This window comes from Lampetra planeri, chromosome 37 (genome assembly GCF_965212315.1).
Source record: "Lampetra planeri chromosome 37, kcLamPlan1.2.h2, whole genome shotgun sequence".
NCBI lineage: Eukaryota > Metazoa > Chordata > Hyperoartia > Petromyzontiformes > Petromyzontidae > Lampetra > Lampetra planeri.
Genome location: NC_136143.1, coordinates 4,268,190 through 4,288,634, shown reverse-complemented (window position 1 = coordinate 4,288,634; position 20,445 = coordinate 4,268,190). Strand labels below are relative to the sequence as shown.

The following is a 20,445-nucleotide window of genomic DNA, read 5'->3' as shown; positions in this document are numbered from 1 at the left end:
GGGAGGAGAGCGATAGGGGGTGGGAGCGAGAGGGAGGGAGGGAGGAGAGACGGATGGGAGTGAGAGGGGGGGATGGGAGGGAGAGAGCGAGGAAAGCGGGAGTGCAAGAGGGATGAGAGTGAGAGAGCGGTGAGGGGGAGGGATACGTGGAGGAGGAGCGGTCGATCGGTCCTCGTGGTACCGGACAGCACATCCCGTGCCCCAGCAGTTCACGAGCACACGGGGACCTACGACAACAACGCAGACTTACACACAGGGGTAATTCACAGATATAAAGCTCCCCCGCATAGCCTCAATAGACTGTTGGGGCAAGTGCTGTTAGCGAGCACCTATGAAGGCCGAGAGGACACGCGAGGGGGTGGGTGGCCAGCACCACGCCCGGCCGCCTTTGTCTCGCCAGTGGCGATGTTTACACACCGCATCAGGTATTCATTAAAGGCTGAGTCGACCTAGGGGAGGCCCAGGACCGGTTCAGATAATTGTCACCGATGTTGGTGGCCGTGAGCAGGAATCGAACTCACCACCAACGTTACCGTCACTATGGGCTTACTAATAGCACCATCCTCAGCATCATCACCACCATCATCATCACCATCATCATCACCACCATTATCATTATCAGCACCATAACTGTCATTATTAGCACTCTTATCGTCATCAGCACTACCATCGTCAGCACCACCATCATCACCACCATCATCACCACCGCCATCATCATCACCACCACCGCCATCAGCATCACCACCATCATCATTACCACCATCATCATCACCACCACCACCATCATCATCACCACCACCACCATCATCATCACCACCACCACCATCATCATCATCACCATCATCACCACCACCATCATCATCATTACCACCACCATCATCACCACCATCATCATCATCACCATCATCACCACCACCACCATCGCCCGCTCTCTCCCCGTGGCTGTTGCGGGGTGGGGGCTCGCGCCGCATCAAACATGGCTGAGGGGGGCACGGGGGCGGGGGGCGGGGGGAGGCGGTGGGAGGCGGTGGGAGGGGTGGGGACGGGGGGGGCGGGGTGGGGGTGTGTTGCGGTATCACCGCGTGTATGCTGTGTATGGTATGCTGTGTTTGGTGTGGTTTGTGTGCTGTCCGTGTGTGCGCTATGTGTGTGCTGTGGTGTGATGTGTGTGTGTGTTGTCTGTGTTGGATATTGTTCCGGATGCTGTGTGTGATGCCTACGTGTGTGTGTGCTGTCTATGTGTGTCTACGTGTGTCTATGGGTGTCTCTATGCATCTGTGTGTGGGGAACAGTTGTGTTGTGCCAAGCGCGCTGCGCTACGAACCCGGCTCACGGCCAACACCTGTGACGATTATCTGAACCGGTCCTGAGCCTCCCTTAGGTCGACTCAGCCTCAAATGAATACCTGGTGCGATGTGTAAACATCGCCACTGGGGAGACAAAGGCGGACGGGCATAGTGCTGGCCACCCACCCCCTTGTGTGCCGTGCCGGCCTTCATAGGTGCTACTCGCTAACAGCACTTGCCCCAACAATCTGTTAAAGGCTCTAGGGGAAGGCTTTGTCTTTGTGTATCGATGTATATGTGTACGTGGTGCTTTTCCATAAACTTGGAAAACAATTCTATAATTAATCGGCAGGGAATTTGACACAATGGCCAAATGCAAAGATCCCCCCGTATAGCCTTTAACATAATGTTGGGGCAAGTGCTGTTAGCGAGCACCAACCCTGCACTTCGAGGGGGTATGTGGCCAGGAGGACCACGCCCGGCCGCCTTTGTCTCTCCGATGCTGATATTTACACATGGCGACCAGCTACTGATGTTAAGGCCGAGTCGACCGAGCGGAGGTTCCAGAACCGGTTCAAAATATTCGCCACCGCGAGTACTGGTCGTGAGTGAAGAATCGAACTCGGGTCGCCGAGGTCGTGGCGCAGTGCGCTAACCACGACACGACCGATCCACATTTGGAATTTGACACACACACACGCGTGGGCCAATTTAACACACACACCGACAAATTTAACACACACCGACCAATGTAACATACAAACACACCGACAAATTTAACACACACACAGAGCAATGTAACACACACAGACCAATTTAACACACAAACACACAGACCAATTTAACGCACACACAGAGCAATGTAACACACACAGACCAATTTAACACACACACAGACTAATGTAACACAAACACAGACCAATTTAACACACAAACACACAGACCAATTTAACGCACACACAGAGCAATGTAACACACACAGACCAATTTAACACACACACAGACTAATGTAACACAAACACAGACCAATTTAACACACAAACACACAGACCAATTTAACGCACACACGGACCAATGTAACACAAACACAGACCAATTTAACACACAAACACACGGGCCAATTTAACACACACACATACCAATGTAACACACACACACAGACCAATTTAACGCACACACAGAGCAATGTAACACAAACACACACCAATTTAACACACACACAGACCAATGTAACACAAACACATACCCATTTAACACACAGACCCATGTAACACACACAGACCAATTTAGCACACAAACACACAGAGCAATGTAACACACAGACCAATTTAACGCACACACAACAAAATAGCAATCCCCTTTTCTGTCATCCTCATGACCTGCTTAGCGAGCACCTATTAAACCCCGCACCGGCCATGACCACGCGTGACCGCCTTTGTCTCCCCAGTGTTGAAGCTGACACGCAGCGCCAGGCTCTCGTTCAAAAAGAATAGTCCTGAGTTGACTTAAGGGGGACCCATCGCACGTTCAGATTTCACTCGCTACTAACTCTTCAGTCTGGGTGTGGGACTCGAACTCAGGGGCGCCAGGTTCATAGCCCATCGCGCTAACCACTGCGCCACCGCTCTTCACCCCCCAACAGACGCAAAGACAAAGGTTTTGGGGGCAAGTGCTGTTAGCGAGCACCTTTACAGTTCAACATGACGCATTGTGGAGGAGGAGGGGGTGGAGGTGGGGTGTGGCCGACACCACGCCCGGCCGCCTTTGTCTCCCCACACACAAACACGTACATAAACAAGCGTGTAACAAGTTAAGTGCAGGCACACACACACACACACGCGCGCGCACACACACACACATGCAAGTATAGTGTCAGGAATTACACGATCACACTCACGCGTAATTACACTGCGAAATTGGACAGCACGCACAGAGATTGCTGGGGGGCGGGGTGTCGGGAGGGGGGGGGGTCAGCCCCCCCCCCCTCTATCCCCCCACCGCTCCCTCCCTCCTACCCCACCCCGCCTTAGACCCCTCCCCTCGCGTTATGCAATGTTATGCAAGTAACGCGTTACTCGACGATGATCGGGCATGTAACGAGACACACGCACCGCCGCTACACTGGCTGAATCGTGACGACTCGCCCTGGCGATTCTGTTAAATAAATAGATCATTTTTTTTATTTTAAAATTGATATCGTTTTGCATTTTAGTTTGTGTATCACGCGTGCACAGTTGTGTGTGTGTGTGTGTGGCTCATTAGGCCCAATTGTAAGATGAGCATTCTCATTTGCATGCTATGTTTTTGTTGTCCTTCCCCGCACCTCCGATTAGCACGGTTGGCTACGTACACACGTACACAATTTTATCGACATCGCGGCATCATCATCGCGGCCAAAACCGTTGTTGATTCCACCGACACCACTACCAGCACCGCCACCACCACCCGCCACCACCTACCACCACTGCCACCACCACCATCACTGCCGCCACCACCACCACCGTGCCAACGCGTTCTGCCCTCCACCAGAGCCCGCAGCTGCTGCACCACCAACCACTTGGCCTTAGACTCACTCAGAGACCCAGAGACTCACACAGAGGCCCGTAGGCTCACCCAGGAACTCACAGACTCACAACAGAGGCCCATATTTCTGCCCCAGCAGAACTCACCATCCATTCATAGACTCACAGAGAGACCCATAGACTCACACGGGGGCCCATAGGCTCACCCAGGGACTCACAGACTCACAACAGAGGCCCATTTTTCTGCCCCTGCAGAACATTACCATCCATTCAGACTCACAGAGAGACCCATAGACTCACACAGAGGCCCGTAGGCTCACCCAGGGACTCACAGACTCACAACAGAGGCCCATACATCTACCCCAGCAGAATCTCACCATCCATTCCTAGACTCAGAGAGACCCATAGACTCACACAGAGGCCCATAGACTGAGAGAAACCCCCCATAGGCTCACAGTGATCCATAGACTCGCACAGAGCCCCACAGACTCACAGTGATCCATAACTCTGCCCTGACGGTCTCCTCCACCATCTACCCTGACGGTCTTCCCTTCGACGCCAAGCGAATCGTCGCTCCCTCTAACTGGCAGACCGATGTCCCCAGGTCACCCTTGGAAATTCGATTCATCCTCTTCCCTCTCACCTGGGTAGTTACGCGAGACCTGGCCCCTGTAGGCCACGTCGCTACGTGGCTACTTTTCATCGCCAAGTTCGTCTTTCCGCGCGCGGTCGAGGGAGCTAAGAAACACGATGTCACCGGTGTCGGTCAAAGATCCCACCGCTGCAAGAATTACCTGCAAATTACTCAATAGGGATTGCACGGAGCAACCCCCTGTTGGGCCCAACGTTGGCGTGTGGCCCAACGTTGGCGTGTGGCTCAACGTTGGGCCACGCGTTCCATGTTTACTGGGAACATCGCTCTCCCGCGACCCCACAACTATGCCGCGACAAATTTCGATTTAAAGCTTTCGTGACTGCAGGGATTCATCTTCTTGGTTCTTTCGGTAAAGTCACGTAGAAGGGAAGTAATAAAATAATAAAAATAATATATTATATAATTTTATTAGATTATTATATTATTTAATTTTATCATGTTTTATTTTTATTATTTTATTACTTCCCTTCTACGTGACTTTATCGAAAGAACCAAGAAGATATGCTGCGACAATCTGAATATTCATTTGCACTGGAGGAGGAATCCGATAATCCTCATGAAGCTCTTTTTCACGTATGTCCAATCGACTTCGGCAGGAGCCCCCCTGCAAAACGAGTCTGGATACTCAGTGGGGCATTCGTGGGTAGAAGAGCGCAATGATGAAATCAATAATAATTATAGTAGTAGTAGTGTTATTAATTCGAGCTGCATGAGGTTCACAGACGCTGCTGTGGTTTTCATACAATCGCTGACGACGTCACGGCCTCAGTGACGCGTGCGGCACGTGACCTCTGTGCGCTATGAACCTGGCGACCCGGGTTCGATTCCCGCTCACGGCCAACACCGGTGACGAATATCTGAACCGGTCCCGAGCTTCCCCTAGGTCGACTCAGCCTCAAATGAGTACCTGGTGCGATGTGTAAACATCGCCACTGGGGAGACAAAGGCGGTCGGGCGTGGTGCCGGCCACCCACCCCCTCGTGTGCTGTGCCGGCCTTTATAGGTGCTCGCTAACAGCACTTGCCCCAACAGTCTGTTAAGGCAATGCGGGGGATCTTTATCTTGGTTGTTTTTGTGACCTCTGCGTGCGCACGTGTCTATCGGCAGGTGACCTCTGAGCGCACGTGTCTATCGGCAGGTGACACGTGTCTATCGGCATGTGACCTCTGTGTGCACGTGTCTATCGGCAGGTGACCTCTGTGTGCACGTGTCTATCGGCAGGTGACCTCTGTGTGCACGTGTCAATTGCGGGGACGCTGCGACCACGCCCTGTGCGCTCTGTGACGATCGCTTCTGCGTTCGCTGCGAGGTTTTTATTTCTTCCGCTCGTTTGCTCGCTTACTCGTGTACTTGTTTCCGTAGAAACGTCGATTGAAAACTCAATTCTCTTGAACCTATGTCGTGTTCACTTTGTTGTCCTCCCCCTCACCTCCGTACGTAGCGCGGTTGGCTACGAAAGGTGCGAAATAAGTTCGACGTACACACATACAACGTACGCAACATGTGTGTGTTTGTTTGCGTGTGCAGGGGAAGGACAGCGACGATGACGAGGAGGTGGCCGTCATCGTTGACCGGGACCACTTCATGGACCAGTTCTTCGAACAGGTGTGTGTGACATTTGACCTAATTTTAAATGAGTACCTCGGGAGACAAAGGCGACCAGGCGTGGTGTTGCTTTCCCATCCTCTCGTGTGCCGTGCTGGTCTTCATAGGTGCTGCTCGCTAACAGCACTTGCCCCAACAGTCTGTTAAGGCTATACGGGGGATCTCTGTCTGTGTCTGAGTCCATCGAGGTATATGCTGATGATCTGGTAATTGCTGCTTGTTCTGGAAACGGAGTTGGAAATGCTGCTGCCGAATCTGGAGGGCGCCACTAAGCGGTGGGGCCGTTCCATCAGCCCTATCAAATGATGCACCCCCTTAACTCCCTATGAGTTGTGGGATAGTTGTGGAGAGAGTGGAGACGTCTCCATACCTGAGCAATAAGCTTATGACCAGCTCAAGTTTGGCAGCAGACGTCTAACTCCGAATCAGTCGGGTGGCATCATCTTTTCATCGGCTGCATAACGCCGTGTGGAGGCTACCTGGTATATTGCTTCAAATGAATCTCCGGGTTTTCTCCGCCACAGTTACGCCGTCCCTTCTCGATGTTGTTGATGCATGGAGCCCTTTAAAGAAGCATCAGTCGAGTGAAATCCAAAGGCTCACAACAACGAGTGGAGGGTCGGGCGGTTAAACGCAGAAAGTTAGCACAGTGAGGAGGACAGGTGGCGCATCTGCCTGTCATCTCAGTCAGTTAAACCATGGCACCTGGGTCTGTAACGTGACCTCCTGCCAGCAGCGAGCCTTTGAAGCTTCACGTGGTCTCAAGGTGCACCTGGCCTGGCACAAGCGCCGTGGCGACGTCACCGCTACTTAGTCGTGAACGATGGTTGTTGCTGAGTCCATCGCTGACTAAGTATGTGTGCGTGTATCCGCATGCCAATGAGTGTTTGAGTGTTGTCCGTGTGTCTGTGAGTTTGTCAGTAATCCACGATCTATGAGTGCGCAAGTCCATCGATGACCCTATGAGTGTGTCGATGAGTTTGTCAGACCTTCCGTGGTCGATGAGTGCGTGAGTTCATCGATGACTCTGTGAGTGTGCGGGTGCTAACGATTCTCCGGGTGCGTCTGCGCGTCTGCGAGTCTGTGTGTGTGTGGTATGAGATAAGCGAGTGCGGTGGGGAGAGTGGGAGGGGGTAAGGAGAGGGGGGAGGAGGAGGGGGAGGTCTAAGGAGGGTGGGAAGGGAGGGGTCTTCGTTGCTTCCACGTGTCCAGTCTCCCGTGGGGGTCATTTGTGAGCCCATCTAACGGCTAGTCCACAGCTGTGCTCATCTCCAGCGAATGATGTGTCTGTGTGTGTGTAAAATGTGTCTACGTGTGTGGGATTAGTGTTTGTGTGGCGGGCGGGGGGCTTAAAGTGGGTATGTGTGTGATGGTGATTGTGTATAATGTGTGTGTGGGATGTGTGTGTGGGATGTGTGTGTGGGATGTGTGTGTGTGATCTTGATGTGAGCGGTAGTGTTTAGCGGTTAGCGCGCTGCGCTACGAACCTGGCGACCCGAGTTCGATTCCCACTCACGGCCAACACCGGCGACGATTATCTGAACTGGTCCTGGGCCTTCCCTAGGTCGACTCGGCCTCAAATGAGTACCTTCTGCGATGTGCAAACATCGCCACTAGGGAGACAAAATCGGCTGGACCTGGTGTTGGCACTTGCCCCAACAGTTTGTTAAGACTATACGGGGGATCTTTGTCTTGTTTTGTGTGTGTGTGTGTGACGATGGCTGTGTGTGGATGTGTAATGTGCGCGCGTGTGGCTTCATGTGTGTTTGTGATGCGTGTGCGTGGCTGGATGAGTGTCTAATTGGTGTGTGTGTGTGATGAGCATTTGTGGGGTGTCTGCCGGGGGGGGAGGGAGGGAGCGGTGGCGCAGTGGTTAGCGCGCACTGCGCTCCGAAGCCGGCGAGCAGCACTTTCCCCCAGCGGCCCGTGTCGGCTACACGGGCGGGGGCGGGGGATGGGGGCGGGGGCGGGGGCGGGGGCGGGGGATGGGGGCGGGGGCGGGGGATGGGGGCGGGGGTGGGGGAGGGGGGCGGGGGAGGGGGCGGGGGCGGGGGATGGGGGCGGGGGCGGGGGATGGGGGCGGGGGCGGGGGATGGGGGCGGGGGTGGGGGAGGGGGGCGGGGGTGGGGGAGGGGGGCGGGGGAGGGGGCGGGGGAGGGGGCGGGGGCGGGGGATGGGGGCGGGGGCGGGGGATGGGGGCGGGGGCGGGGGCGGGGGCGGGGGATGGGGGCGGGGGCGGGGGATGGGGGCGGGGGTGGGGGAGGGGGGCGGGGGAGGGGGCGGGGGCGGGGGATGGGGGCGGGGGCGGGGGATGGGGGCGGGGGCGGGGGATGGGGGCGGGGGTGGGGGAGGGGGGCGGGGGTGGGGGAGGGGGGCGGGGGAGGGGGCGGGGGAGGGGGCGGGGGCGGGGGAGGGGGCGGGGGAGGGGGCGGGGGAGGGGGCGGGGGAGGGGGCGGGGGAGGGGGAGGGGGAGGGGGCGGGGGAGGGGGCGGGGGCGGGGGGGCATTTGTCTTTGCCTTTGTGTGCAAATGGCCCGCGGGTCGGGATATTGGCTCGATGAATACTGCGGCGAGTGGCTATTGTTGGAGGCACTGACAGTGCCATCGGGGGCCCCGTCTGCATTAGCCGGGACCCCGAGAGCATCTGTATCCATTGGCGAGGGGGACTGGGGGAGGGGGGCGGAGGAGGGCGGAGGGGAAGGTTGCTGGCGCGCACCACAATGCCACCATGATCAGCAGCAGCAGCAGAAGCAGCAGCAGCAGCAGAAGCAGCAGCAGCAGAAGCAGCAGCAGCAGCAGCAGAAGCAGCAGCAGCAGCAGCAGCAGCAGAAGCAGCAGCAGCAGCAGCAGAAGCAGCAGCAGCAGCAGCAGAAGCAGCAGCAGCAGAAGCAGCAGCAGCAGCAGAAGCAGCAGCAGCAGCAGCAGAAGCAGCAGCAGCAGCAGCAGCAGCAGAAGCAGCAGCAGCAGAAGCAGCAGCAGCAGCAGAAGCAGCAGCAGCAGCAGCAGCAGAAGCAGCAGCAGCAGCAGAAGCAGCAGCAGCAGCAGCAGAAGCAGCAGCAGCAGCAGCAGAAGCAGCAGCAGCAGCAGAAGCAGCAGCAGCAGCAGCAGAAGCAGCAGCAGCAGCAGCAGAAGCAGCAGCAGCAGCAGCAGCATCAGCAGCATCAGCAACATCATAATTATCGCCATCATTATCAGCAGCAGCAACATCATCATTATCACCATCACCACCACCAACGGTGGAGCCATGATTTTCAGGTAGAGGGGCAACCCCTCCAGCAATGAAAAATGATAGTTGTTGTAACTAAGTAAGGACTTGTTAGTGAGTAAGGACTTGTCCCTTGCTTTTCATTCGACGCGTGTGCGGCGATGGCACAGCCATCGATCGAGGGTCGAATTCGAACCGCGTTGTGTGATCGGCATCGCGCTCGCTGAAGGTGAATGCCTTCAGGGAAGTCGTGTCCTGTATACGCAACTGCGCACAATTCTGAGTCACTTATAACTGCTTTGCCGTTACGTATTGCCAATTATGGACTCGGACTATTGTCCTATCATCTCAAAGAGTCCTTGGCACGTAATAATATGCTACACAGTGGCAGTGGGGGTCGCAAAATGCCGATTTATTACTAATAAACCCCAATGATCGGATCATTGGGGGGGGGGCACGTGACACCCCCCCCCCACCCCCACTGGCTCCGCCAGTGATCACCACCATCATCATCATCACCACCATCATCAACAGCAGCAACATCATCATTATCATATTCTTGGTTCTTTCGGTAAAGTCACGTAGAAGGGAAATAATAAAAATAATATGAATAAAAAACAAAACAAATTATCACGACGTTTCAACACCTGATGATGATTGCTTGTGTTGCAGTCGAAACGTCGTGAGAATTTGTATTGTTTTATATTTATGTTATTTTTATTATTTACCTTCTACGTGACTTTACCAAAAGAACCAAGAATATGAATCTCTGCAGTCACGAAAGCTTTAAATAAAAAAAATCATCATTATCACCATTCGCAGCAGCAGCAACTTCATCAGCGACTGCAGCTGCCCCCGTCATCACCATCGTCATCATCAGCCCAGCCTTGTTCGATGCACTGCTGGATGAATGCCTCCCTAGAGATTTCTCAATTACACTTGACCAATAATTCCAATGCAAAGATAATTACATAAATACTAGTCTTCTTGGTTCTTTCGGTAAAGTCACATAGAAGGGAAGTAATAAAATAATAAAAATAAAACATAATAAAAAAAATGTTATTACTTCCCTTCTACGTGACTTTACCGAAAGAACCAAGAAGATGAATCCCTGCAGTCTCGAAAGCTTTAAATCGAAAAATAAATACTAGTCTTTTGCCCGTCCAAGGACCCGGTGTATTTCAGTAAATCTGAAACTTGCAAGCGATAAGCGGACCGCGACGTGATATATTCATTGCATCAATTCGTGTGCAAATGACGTCCTTTTTACTTCGATGTCCTAACAGCGTTACGGAGATCACGTGACGTGAGGGTTCTGCCTTTGTCGTGAGGGTTGTCAGTTGACGCTGAGGAGGGGGGAGGAGGCGCCTCGCCCCCACCATGTGGAGTGACGTCACCCGCTAATTAATATTAATGAGGGGGGGGGTGTCCATTTGGAAGACGTCACCTCTTCATGATTATTAATGTGGGGGGCTGTTCGATGTGGAGTGACGTCACCCGCTCATGATTATTAATGAGGAGGGGGGGGGGGTCCATGTAGAGGACGTCACCTGTTCATGATTATTAATGAGGGGGGGGGGCACTATGTGGAGTGACGTCACCTGTTCATGATTATTAATGAGGGGGGGGGCACTATGTGGAGTGACGTCACTTGTTCATGATTATTAATGAGGGGGGGGTACTATGTGGAGTGACGTCACCTGTTCATGATTATTAATGAGGGGGGGGGGTACTATGTGGAGTGACGTCACCTGTTCATGATTATTAATGAGGGGGGGGGGTACTATGTGGAGTGACGTCACCTGTTCATGATTATTGATGGGGGGGGGGTACTATGTGGAGTGACGTCACCTGTTCATGATTATTAATGAGGGGGGGGGGTACTATGTGGAGTGACGTCACCTGTTCATGATTATTAATGAGGGGGGGGGGTACTATGTGGAGTGACGTCACCTGTTCATGATTATTAATGAGAGGGGGGCTGGCCGACGTGGAGTGACGTCACCTGTTCATGATTATTAATGAGGGGGGGGGGTACTATGTGGAGTGACGTCACCTGTTCATGATTATTGATGGGGGGGGGGTACTATGTGGAGTGACGTCACCTGTTCATGATTATTAATGAGGGGGGGGGTACTATGTGGAGTGACGTCACCTGTTCATGATTATTGAGGGGGGCTGGCCGACGTGGAGTGACGTCACGCGCGGGACACACGGACATTCTTGGCTCATTATGGTAGTAAATGGATTTGTTTACACGTGAATACTTTTGTTTTCAACGATTTTACATCTTCGTTAAAGGAATGTGTTGTGAATTTCACGCTAAAACTACATAGACATTTGGGCATGTGTTGTTGGTGAGCCCCGTGGTGAGTTTAGTACGAGTGTTTGTGAGCTGCTTGGTGAGTTTAGTACCGGTGTTGGTGAGCTGTGTGGTGAGTTTAGTACGAGTGTTGGTGAGCTGCTTGGTGAGTTTAGTACGAGTGTTGGTGAGCTGTGTGGTGAGTTTAGTACCGGTGTTGGTGGTCGCGTGGTGAGTTTAGTACGAGTGTTTGTGAGCTGTGTGGTGAGTTTAGTACCGGTATTGGTCAGTTGTGTGGTGAGTTTAGTACTGGTGTTGGTGATCTGTGTGGTGAGTTTAGTACCGGTGATGGTGAGCTGTGTGGTGAGTTTAGTACTGGTGTTGGTGAGCTGTGTGGTGAGTTTAGTACCGTACTCCTTGGTTCTTTCGGTAAAGTCACGTAGGTATACAATAAAATAAATTAAATCACGACGTTTCGATTGCAACACAGGCAATCGTCATCAGGTGGGAAACCCACAGCAAGAAAATGTTTCGCTGAAGTGCGAGAGAGATGCCGTGGTAAGAGGTTATATAGGTGAGAGAGGGGGGAGGGGCAAGGGAGGGGGGTAGGGGAGCATTGCGTGGACGCTCGGAGAGGGACGTGAAGCTGGACGGGGGGGGGAAGTGGGCGGGGCTTGAAGTGGGAGGCTGAGAGAGCTGGGGGGGGGGTGCGCGGGGGGGGGGGCAACAACAACGCAACTGCACCAACAACGCCAATGAAGTCAACCATGCCAATGCAGCAGCAAAGCCAAACGCTGTGGATCAGTGGTCGCAAACGGGTTTTGATTCCTTACCCATACCCGTACCCGGCCGCACCAGGGTCGCAAACGGGTACCCGTACCCGTACCCGGCCAGGTACGGGTAGCCGGGTATCGGGTAGGGTACGGGTATCGGGTACCCGGTTGCGACCTCTGCTGTAGATGCAATCAACTCTACAAAATAGACAAGTGCCCGGCAAATATGATGGAACAACCGTAAAGCATTTCAGGTTTTACCTGGTTAATAGCATCCTTCCAATGATTGCTCAATTTGTATCCATCTTCTCGGTTGAAGTTACGTCTATGTTTATATATCTGGATGGCTTCATGAACAAACCTTTGATAGTAGCCCGAAGTCATCTTCTTGGTTCTTTCGGTAAAGTCACGTAGAAGGGAAATTTAAAAAAAAAATATTTTATTATTTCCCTTCTACGTGACTTTACAGAAAGAACCAAGAAGATGAATCCCTGCAGTCACGAAAGCTTTAAATCGAAAAGAAGCCCGAAGGTTTGCAGAGCACCTTGGGCTCGGAAAAAAACAATATCATGAGAGCCCACAGCGTTAGAGCAATGGTCAGCCACGGCGGAGGTATTACCGTATTTTCCCGCATATAACCCGCGGGGTATACCACTTTTTACAAACAAAACAAGACCCTGCGGGGTATATGAAGATGCGGGCTATCCCAAAAGTATTTGACACGTGTGACATGTCATAACTCGTTAAATGTTTTCATGGTAGGACTATCCACTATGCAACACTTACCTTTGACTAAAGCACTGCTGAATAAACCACTCACACTAAAATTGCACATGTTGTCACGTTTTAAATTAATTGTTTGTACAATTGAACGACAATGTTTTTAGTGCGCGCACTGTTTACCGGCGATGGGAGAGGTGGGTGGAGAGGGAGAGGTGGGGGGAGAGAGAGGTGGGGGGGAGGGAGAGGTGGGGATGGGGGGGTGGGGCAGTTGGGGGGAGAGAGAGATGGGGGTGGGGGGTGGGGCAGTTGGGGGGAGAGAGAGGTGGGGGTTGGGGGGGTGGGGCAGCTGGGGGGAGAGAGAGGTGGGGGGGAGGGAGAGGTGGGGGGGAGGGAGAGGTGGGGGGGGAGGGAGAGGTGGGGGTGGGAGTGGGGCAGTTGGGGAGAGAGAGAGGTGGGAGTTGGGGGTGGGGCAGCTGGGGGGAGAGAGAGGTGGGGGTGGAGGGAGAGGTGGGGGGGGGAGGGAGAGGAGAGGTGGGGGGGGAGAGGTGGGGGGGGAGGGAGAGGTGGGGTGGGAGGGAAAGGTGGGGGGGGAGGGAGAGGTGGGGGGAAGGGAGAGGTGGGGGGGAGGGAGAGGTGGGGGGGGAGGGAGAGGAGAGGTGGGGGGGGAGAGGTGGTGGGGGAGGGAGAGGTGGGGTGGGAGGGAAAGGTGGGGGGGGAGGGAGAGGTGGGGGGGGAGGGAGAGGTGGGGGGGGAGGGAGAGGTGGGGGGGGGGATAGGTGGGGGGGGGGGGATAGGTGGGGGGGAGGGAGAGGAGAGGTGGGGGGGGAGAAGTGGGGGGGAGGGAGAGGTGGGGTAGGAGGGAGAGGTGGGGGGGGAGGGAGAGGTGGGGGGGGAGGGAGAGGTGGGGGGGAGGGAGAGGTGGGGGGGAGGGAGAGGTGGGGGGGAGGGAGAGGAGAGGTGGGGGTGGAGAGGTGGGGGGGAGGGAGAGGTGGGGTGGGAGGGAAAGGTGGGGTGGGAGGGAAAGGTGGGGTGGGAGGGAAAGGTGGGGGGGGGAGGGAAAGGTGGGGGGGAGGGAGAGGTGGGGGGGAGGGAAAGGTGGGGGGGGAGGGAAAGGTGGGGGGGAGGGCGAGGTGGGGGGGGAGGGCGAGGTGGGGGGGAGGGCGAGGTGGGGGGGAGGGCGAGGTGGGGGGGAGGGCGAGGTGGGGGGGAGGGCGAGGTGGGGGGGAGGGCGAGGTGGGGGGGAGGGCGAGGTGGGGGGGAGGGCGAGGTGGGGGGGAGGGCGAGGTGGGGGGGGAGGGCGAGGTGGGGGGGAGGGCGAGGTGGGGGGGAGGTGTACCGTAATGCTGTTATTATCTGCGCAGTGCGCAATCTAGCAGTACTTACTTATCTACCAGTTATGTTACTTATTCGATATTTACTTTTGTTACTTATTTACTGTTTTAAGTTCACTCGTTTCCGGTTATGATTGTAATGTTAACAATTGATAGTGGAATGTATTACACATGTAAACTTCGTATTAATATGATGGAATTCAGCTGCGGTAACGACGTTAAATATATGAATGCATGCGGGGTATATGGAGGTGCGGGCTATCTGAATTTTTTTGTTTACACAAAACGCTATTTTTGCGGGGTATATGCGTCTGCGGGTTATATGCGGGAAAATACGGTAGTCCTGCCGTGTTTCAGATCCGCCTTGTGCTCGCGAACACGGTCTGAGACATGTAATTTCGTTACCCCAATGTAACAATGAACACAGGTGCAACTCAGTTGGTAGACTCCAGAATATTGCATGTCAGGAATGACATCCTTCACAGATGGGATTAGATCACGGATTTTGTGTACTGTACTGAATCGGACCTGGATCTTGTGTTTGTTTAAGATTTTGGAAATCGTTTTGGTAACGCCTGCTATGTATGGTTACGTGATGGTTTTGATTGACGTCTCAGGGGGTTGTTTCTCCATGGTTGGAGAAACAGCTTTGCGGATAATGCGGGCCGAATATCCATTCAAACTTCAAATCTAGATTGAGTTTAGTACCGGTTTTGCGAAGCTGTGTGAGTGAGTTTAGTACCGGTGTTGGTGAGCTGTGTGGTGAGTTTAGTACCGGTGTTGGTGAGCTGTATGGTGAGTTTAATACCAGTGTTCTTGAGCTGTGTGGTGAGTTTAGTCCCAGTGTTGGTGGTCATGTGGTGAGTTTAGTACCGGTGTTGGTGAGCTGTGTGGTGAGTTTAGTCCCACTGTTGGTGGTTGTGTGGTGAGTTTAGTACTGGTGTTGGTAAGCTGTGTGGTGAGTTTTGGTGAGCCGCGTGGTCAGTTGAGTACCGGTGTTGCTGAACTGTGTGAGTGAGTTTAGTAACAGTATTCGTCAGCCGCGTGGTGAGTTGGGTACCGGTGTTGCTGAATTGTTCGAGTGAGTTTAGTACCGGTGTTGGTCAGCTGTGTGGTGAGTTTAGTACCAGTGTTTTTTAACTGTATGGTCAGTTTACTTCCGGTGTTGGTAGTCATGTGGTGAGTTTAGTACCGGTGTTGGTGAGCAGCCGTGATGAGTTTCGTACCAGTGTTGCTGAACTATGTGAGTGAATTTAGTACCAGTGTTGGTCAGCTGTGTGGTGAGTTTAGTACCGGTGTTGGTGGTGGTGTGGTGAGTTTAGTCCCGGTATTGGTGAGCTGTGTGGTGAGTTTAGTACCGGTGTTGGTGGTCATATGGTGAGTTTAGTGCCGTGTTGGTCAGCTGTGTTGTGAATTTAGTACCGATGTTGGTGAGCTGTTTGATGAGTTTAGTACTAGTCTTGTTGAGCTGTGTGGTGAGTTTGCTACTGGTGTTGGTGGTCATGTGGTGAGTTTAGTACTGGTGATGGTGAGCTGTGTGGTGAGTTTGCTACTGGTGTTGGTGGTCATGTGGTGAGTTTAGTACTGGTGATGGTGAGCTGTGTGGTGAGTTTGCTACTGGTGTTGGTGGTCATGTGGTGAGTTTAGTACTGGTGATGGTGAGCTGTGTGGTGAGTTTGCTACTGGTGTTGGTGGTCATGTGGTGAGTTTAGTACTGGTGATGGTGAGCTGTGTGGTGAGTTTGCTACTGGTGTTGGTGGTCATGTGGTGAGTTTAGTACTGGTGATGGTGAGCTGTGTGGTGAGTTTGCTACTGGTGTTGGTGGTCATGTGGTGAGTTTAGTACTGGTGATGGTGAGCTGTGTGGTGAGTTTGCTACTGGTGTTGGTGGTCGTGTGGTGAGTTTAGTACTGGTGATGGTGAGCTGTGTGGTGAGTTTGCTACTGGTGTTGGTGGTCGTGTGGTGAGTTTAGTACTGGTGATGGTGAGCTGTGTGGTGAGTTTAGTACCGGTATTGCTCAGCTGTGTGGTGAGTTCAGTACCAGTCTTGGTGAACTGTGCGAGTTAATTTAGTACCGGTGTTGTTGAGCTGCATGGTGAATTTAGTTCTGGTCTTGGTGAACTGTGTGAGTTAATTTAGTACCGGTGTTGTTGAGCTGCATGGTGAATTTAGTTCTGGTCTTGGTGAACTGTGCGAGTTAATTTAGTACCGGTGTTGTTGAGCTGCATGGTGAATTTAGTTCTGGTCTTGGTGAACTGTGTGGGTTAATTTAGTACCGGTGTTGTTGAGCTGCATGGTGAATTTAGTTCTGGTCTTGGTGAACTGTGTGGGTTAATTTAGTACCGGTGTTGTTGAGCTGCATGGTGAATTTAGTTCTGGTCTTGGTGAACTGTGTGGGTTAATTTAGTACCGGTGTTGTTGAGCTGCATGGTGAATTTAGTTCTGGTCTTGGTGAACTGTGTGAGTGAATTTAATACCGGTGTTGGTGGTCATGTGGTGAGTTTAGTACCGGTGATTGTTGTATATATCGGTTCTTGAAAAATTAATAAAACAATAAAAAATTAATGAAGATTGAAAAAATGTGCAATTAGAAGATAATATTTTAAGTTATGTAATTATGCGCATGAATTGTGCTAATTATTATACGTGTGAACATATTTCGTTATGCAAATGTGTGTGCTTATGCTAATATATGCAGTTATGATAATTATGCTTGGCTTCGTTGTTTAGGGTCGTATTATCAATCGGGATAATACAATAAGTTGTATGAACTTCTCCAAGTGTGATGTAATTATGCTAAATTAAGCTCGGCTTCGTTTTCTTGGGTGGTATTATCAATCGGAATAATACAATTATCCTCGCTTTAACATTTACTGATTATGTATTAATATGTTTATGTCAGGTCTCCAAATTCTGTCTTATGCAATTTTGATTTCTAAACAAAAACATAACACTCTAATATGCAAACTCTTATGCTTGGAATTATCAGCACAGTACCACTGGGGAAGTTCCCCTCATTGATCCGTACATTTAACCATCAATGATTACGTTGGTAAACTGAGCAACCGAACAATTGATTAATTCCACCGAGTAACGCGAGCATATACGGCGATAGGGAAAAGTTCTTAAACAGGCATGCGACGATATTCATACGAAAGGTGATAAAACGATTATTATTACATCCCGAAGGCGAAAGTATACGTTAATAGATTCATCGGCAAGATTATATAATTAACGAAAATGTCTTGGAATAATGGTGTGCAGCCCTGTATGCCTGCTTACGCAAGATGCTTATCTTTTGGCTAAGGCTTCAATTAATTCGTGGGCAAGATTTCCGTGATCAAAAGAAAGGTTTAACACAATATTCTCCCTGTGAGCGTGTAGATTCGTAACGAAGGTTTCAAACGTTTAGTTCACATCGATGAATCTATTGGTAATTTTGATGCGATTGAAAAGAATAATAACGACTAATGTACTTATAAACGACCGTATTCATATCACTCAATGAGCAGCGGGGTTCTTCATTATCACTAAAAGTTGACGCATCCTTGTCATTAGTCTTCTTATCATCAGTCCGGGTATGTGTTTCAGGTGCGTGTGGGGATTTGTCTCCTTCATCCTTTTTACGATTTAAAGCTTTCGTGACTGCAGGGATTCATCTTCTTGGTTCTTTCGGTAAAGTCACGTAGAAGGGAAATAATAAAATAATAAAAATAAAACATAATAAAATAATTCTCGTGACGTTTCGGCTCCTTGCATTGTAGCCGAAACGTGAGGATTATTTTATAATGTTTTATTTTTATTATTTTATTATTTCCTTTCTACGTGACTTTACCGAAAGAACCAAGAAGATGAATCATTGATCCTTATTGTTAGTCCGGGTATGTTTATGTATGTGAGCGTGGTTTTGGTTCCCTTGGTCAATTCTTTGCGTCGAGCAGACGCCGGCGATGTGTGGTGGCGTGTGCATGCAAACGTCTTCGGAGATGCCCCTCTCGCTCGGGGCGTGTCTGCCGTTAGCTGCCGGCTGGATGATCTGCGTCGGCACGATGCTTGTCCTCGAAGGTGCTCGTAGCGCTCGCCGCTTGTCCGCTGGCAGCTGACACCCTTGCTCCATAGTGCTGCTGGCGCTGCTGCGTGCTCTCTGGCGATGCACCAGCTTGTTTGCTGGTTGCCGATGATGTGCGATGCTCGCTTGGTCGATGCTTGACGCTTTCTGCACTTTCGTCAGGTTGATTGCTCGTCCGTTGCTCGTCAGTTCAACTCCAGCTCAGAGGTCGCAATCGGGTACCCGATACCCGTACCCTACCCGATACCCGGCTACCCGTACCCGGCCGAGTACGGGTACGGCTACCCGTTTGCGACCCTGGTGCGGCCGGGTACGGGTAGGCCGTGAGTCACTGGTGAGTCACCGTTTGTTACTCATTTCCCAACGTCTTGTCTCTTCTCACAACTCAAGTTCCTAGAATCAACCCACCCGCGCCTGCAACATGGCTTCATCCCAGAGGTCGCAATCGGGTACCCGTAGCCGTACCCTACCTGATACCCGGCCGGGTACGGGTAGCCGGGTATCGGGTAGGGTATGGGTATTGGGTACCCGATTGCGACCCTGGTGCGGCCGGGTACGGGTAAGGAATCAAAACCCGTTTGCGACCTCTGCTCCAGCTGCAGCTGCTCGTCCGATGGCATTCACTCTCAAAATTTGTAATCGTATTCGCACACCTCTTAAACGACTGTGAAAGCTTAGTGCCGTACAACTGATCGCAACCCTTGACTTTGCAAGCGAATCAAAACATCGGGACAAATGTAGAATGCAACTTTCAGCGATACTCTGTCGGCCCATGCCGAACTCGGCTCTTAACAGCACATCGTCCCTTCTCTCTGCGAGGCGACGCTCATGGTTTATCTCGAGGCCATGCCCCTCTTGTTCCTTTTCAAGACTCCCCGCAGCCTGCTCCTTTGCAAGACTGAATCGCATGATCTGTGTCCGTGCCTAAATGTGGAATTCTCTCCCCTTTCTGCGCGTCTCTTGCGAGAGAAAAAAAAAATTAACCCGTAAAAACAAAGTTTTTCACTATAAATCCTTTATATGCGTGGCGGCTAGAGTCCTCTCGTCCTCTGGCTTGAGATGGCTGCCACCTATGGGTCAGATGATTGCATGCCACCATTAAGAAATTGGTAATTAAATATAATTTATTTTTTCCTAAAAAGTATAAAATTTTGGAAAAAAAATTTCACGAAAATAAATTGTCACGCACAACGAGTCTGTGTGCAAAATGTCAGCTCGATTGGATCACGGGAAGTGGGTTAAAAAACGACCGAAAGATTTGCACGGTCGTAAGCGCGCGAGCAAGCAAGCAAGTGAACTTAATATAAAGGATTTAAAAACAGATGCCCTCTGTCACCGTCCTCTCTCCGCAGCCGCGCCTGATCCCCCCCCCACCCCTCTTCCCTCGGTGACCCCAAATGGGCTGTTTTCCTTCAAGTTTATGTTGCATTCTCCCCTCTTCTTCGTAGTGTTTTTGTTATCTCGAGGCCAGACACCCTTCATACGTATTTATGGCTGCCGTGTGTTTGTGTCAAATTGTTGGAACACAAAGGTGGCCGGGGAGGCTTTGATTCCATGGAATACATATTATCTGGTCTCGTGTGTGTTGGACCTATTCCTTGTATCTCTAGTGAATTACCCCCGGTCTAATATCTCGTGGTTATTATTTAGTTCATGTTTAACCAATATTTGTAACGCCCCTCGTTGTTACTACCATCATTCCGATGGTTTGCCACGCTTTGTTGTAAGTCTGCGTCACCAGGGATCAGTGTTTATCCGAGTGGCATATTATGATATCCCGAGGCTGGAGATATAACCAAGCCCTCACTTTCTTGACTGCCAGAATTCACATTCCTTGGTTCTCTTGGCGAAGTTACATGGATAGAAGATACAATACAAAATAATATATGAGTTTAATAAGGGTGAAATAAAATAAGTAATACGAATAAAGCATCTTCTTGGTTCTTTCGGCAAAGTCACGTAGAAGGGAAATAGT

At 51.7% G+C, this 20,445-nt stretch overlaps 1 protein-coding gene across 1 annotated transcript in view; it reads left to right on the top strand.

The window, feature by feature from the left end:
* Positions 1–20,445, top strand: part of LOC144730823 (syntaxin-1B-like) — a 74,441-nt gene that overhangs the window by 3,292 nt on the left and 50,704 nt on the right. The window contains exon 2 of the mRNA XM_078611598.1: positions 5,991–6,068. Coding sequence (XP_078467724.1) covers positions 5,991–6,068 — 78 coding nt within the window. The remainder of the gene's footprint in view (positions 1–5,990; positions 6,069–20,445) is intronic.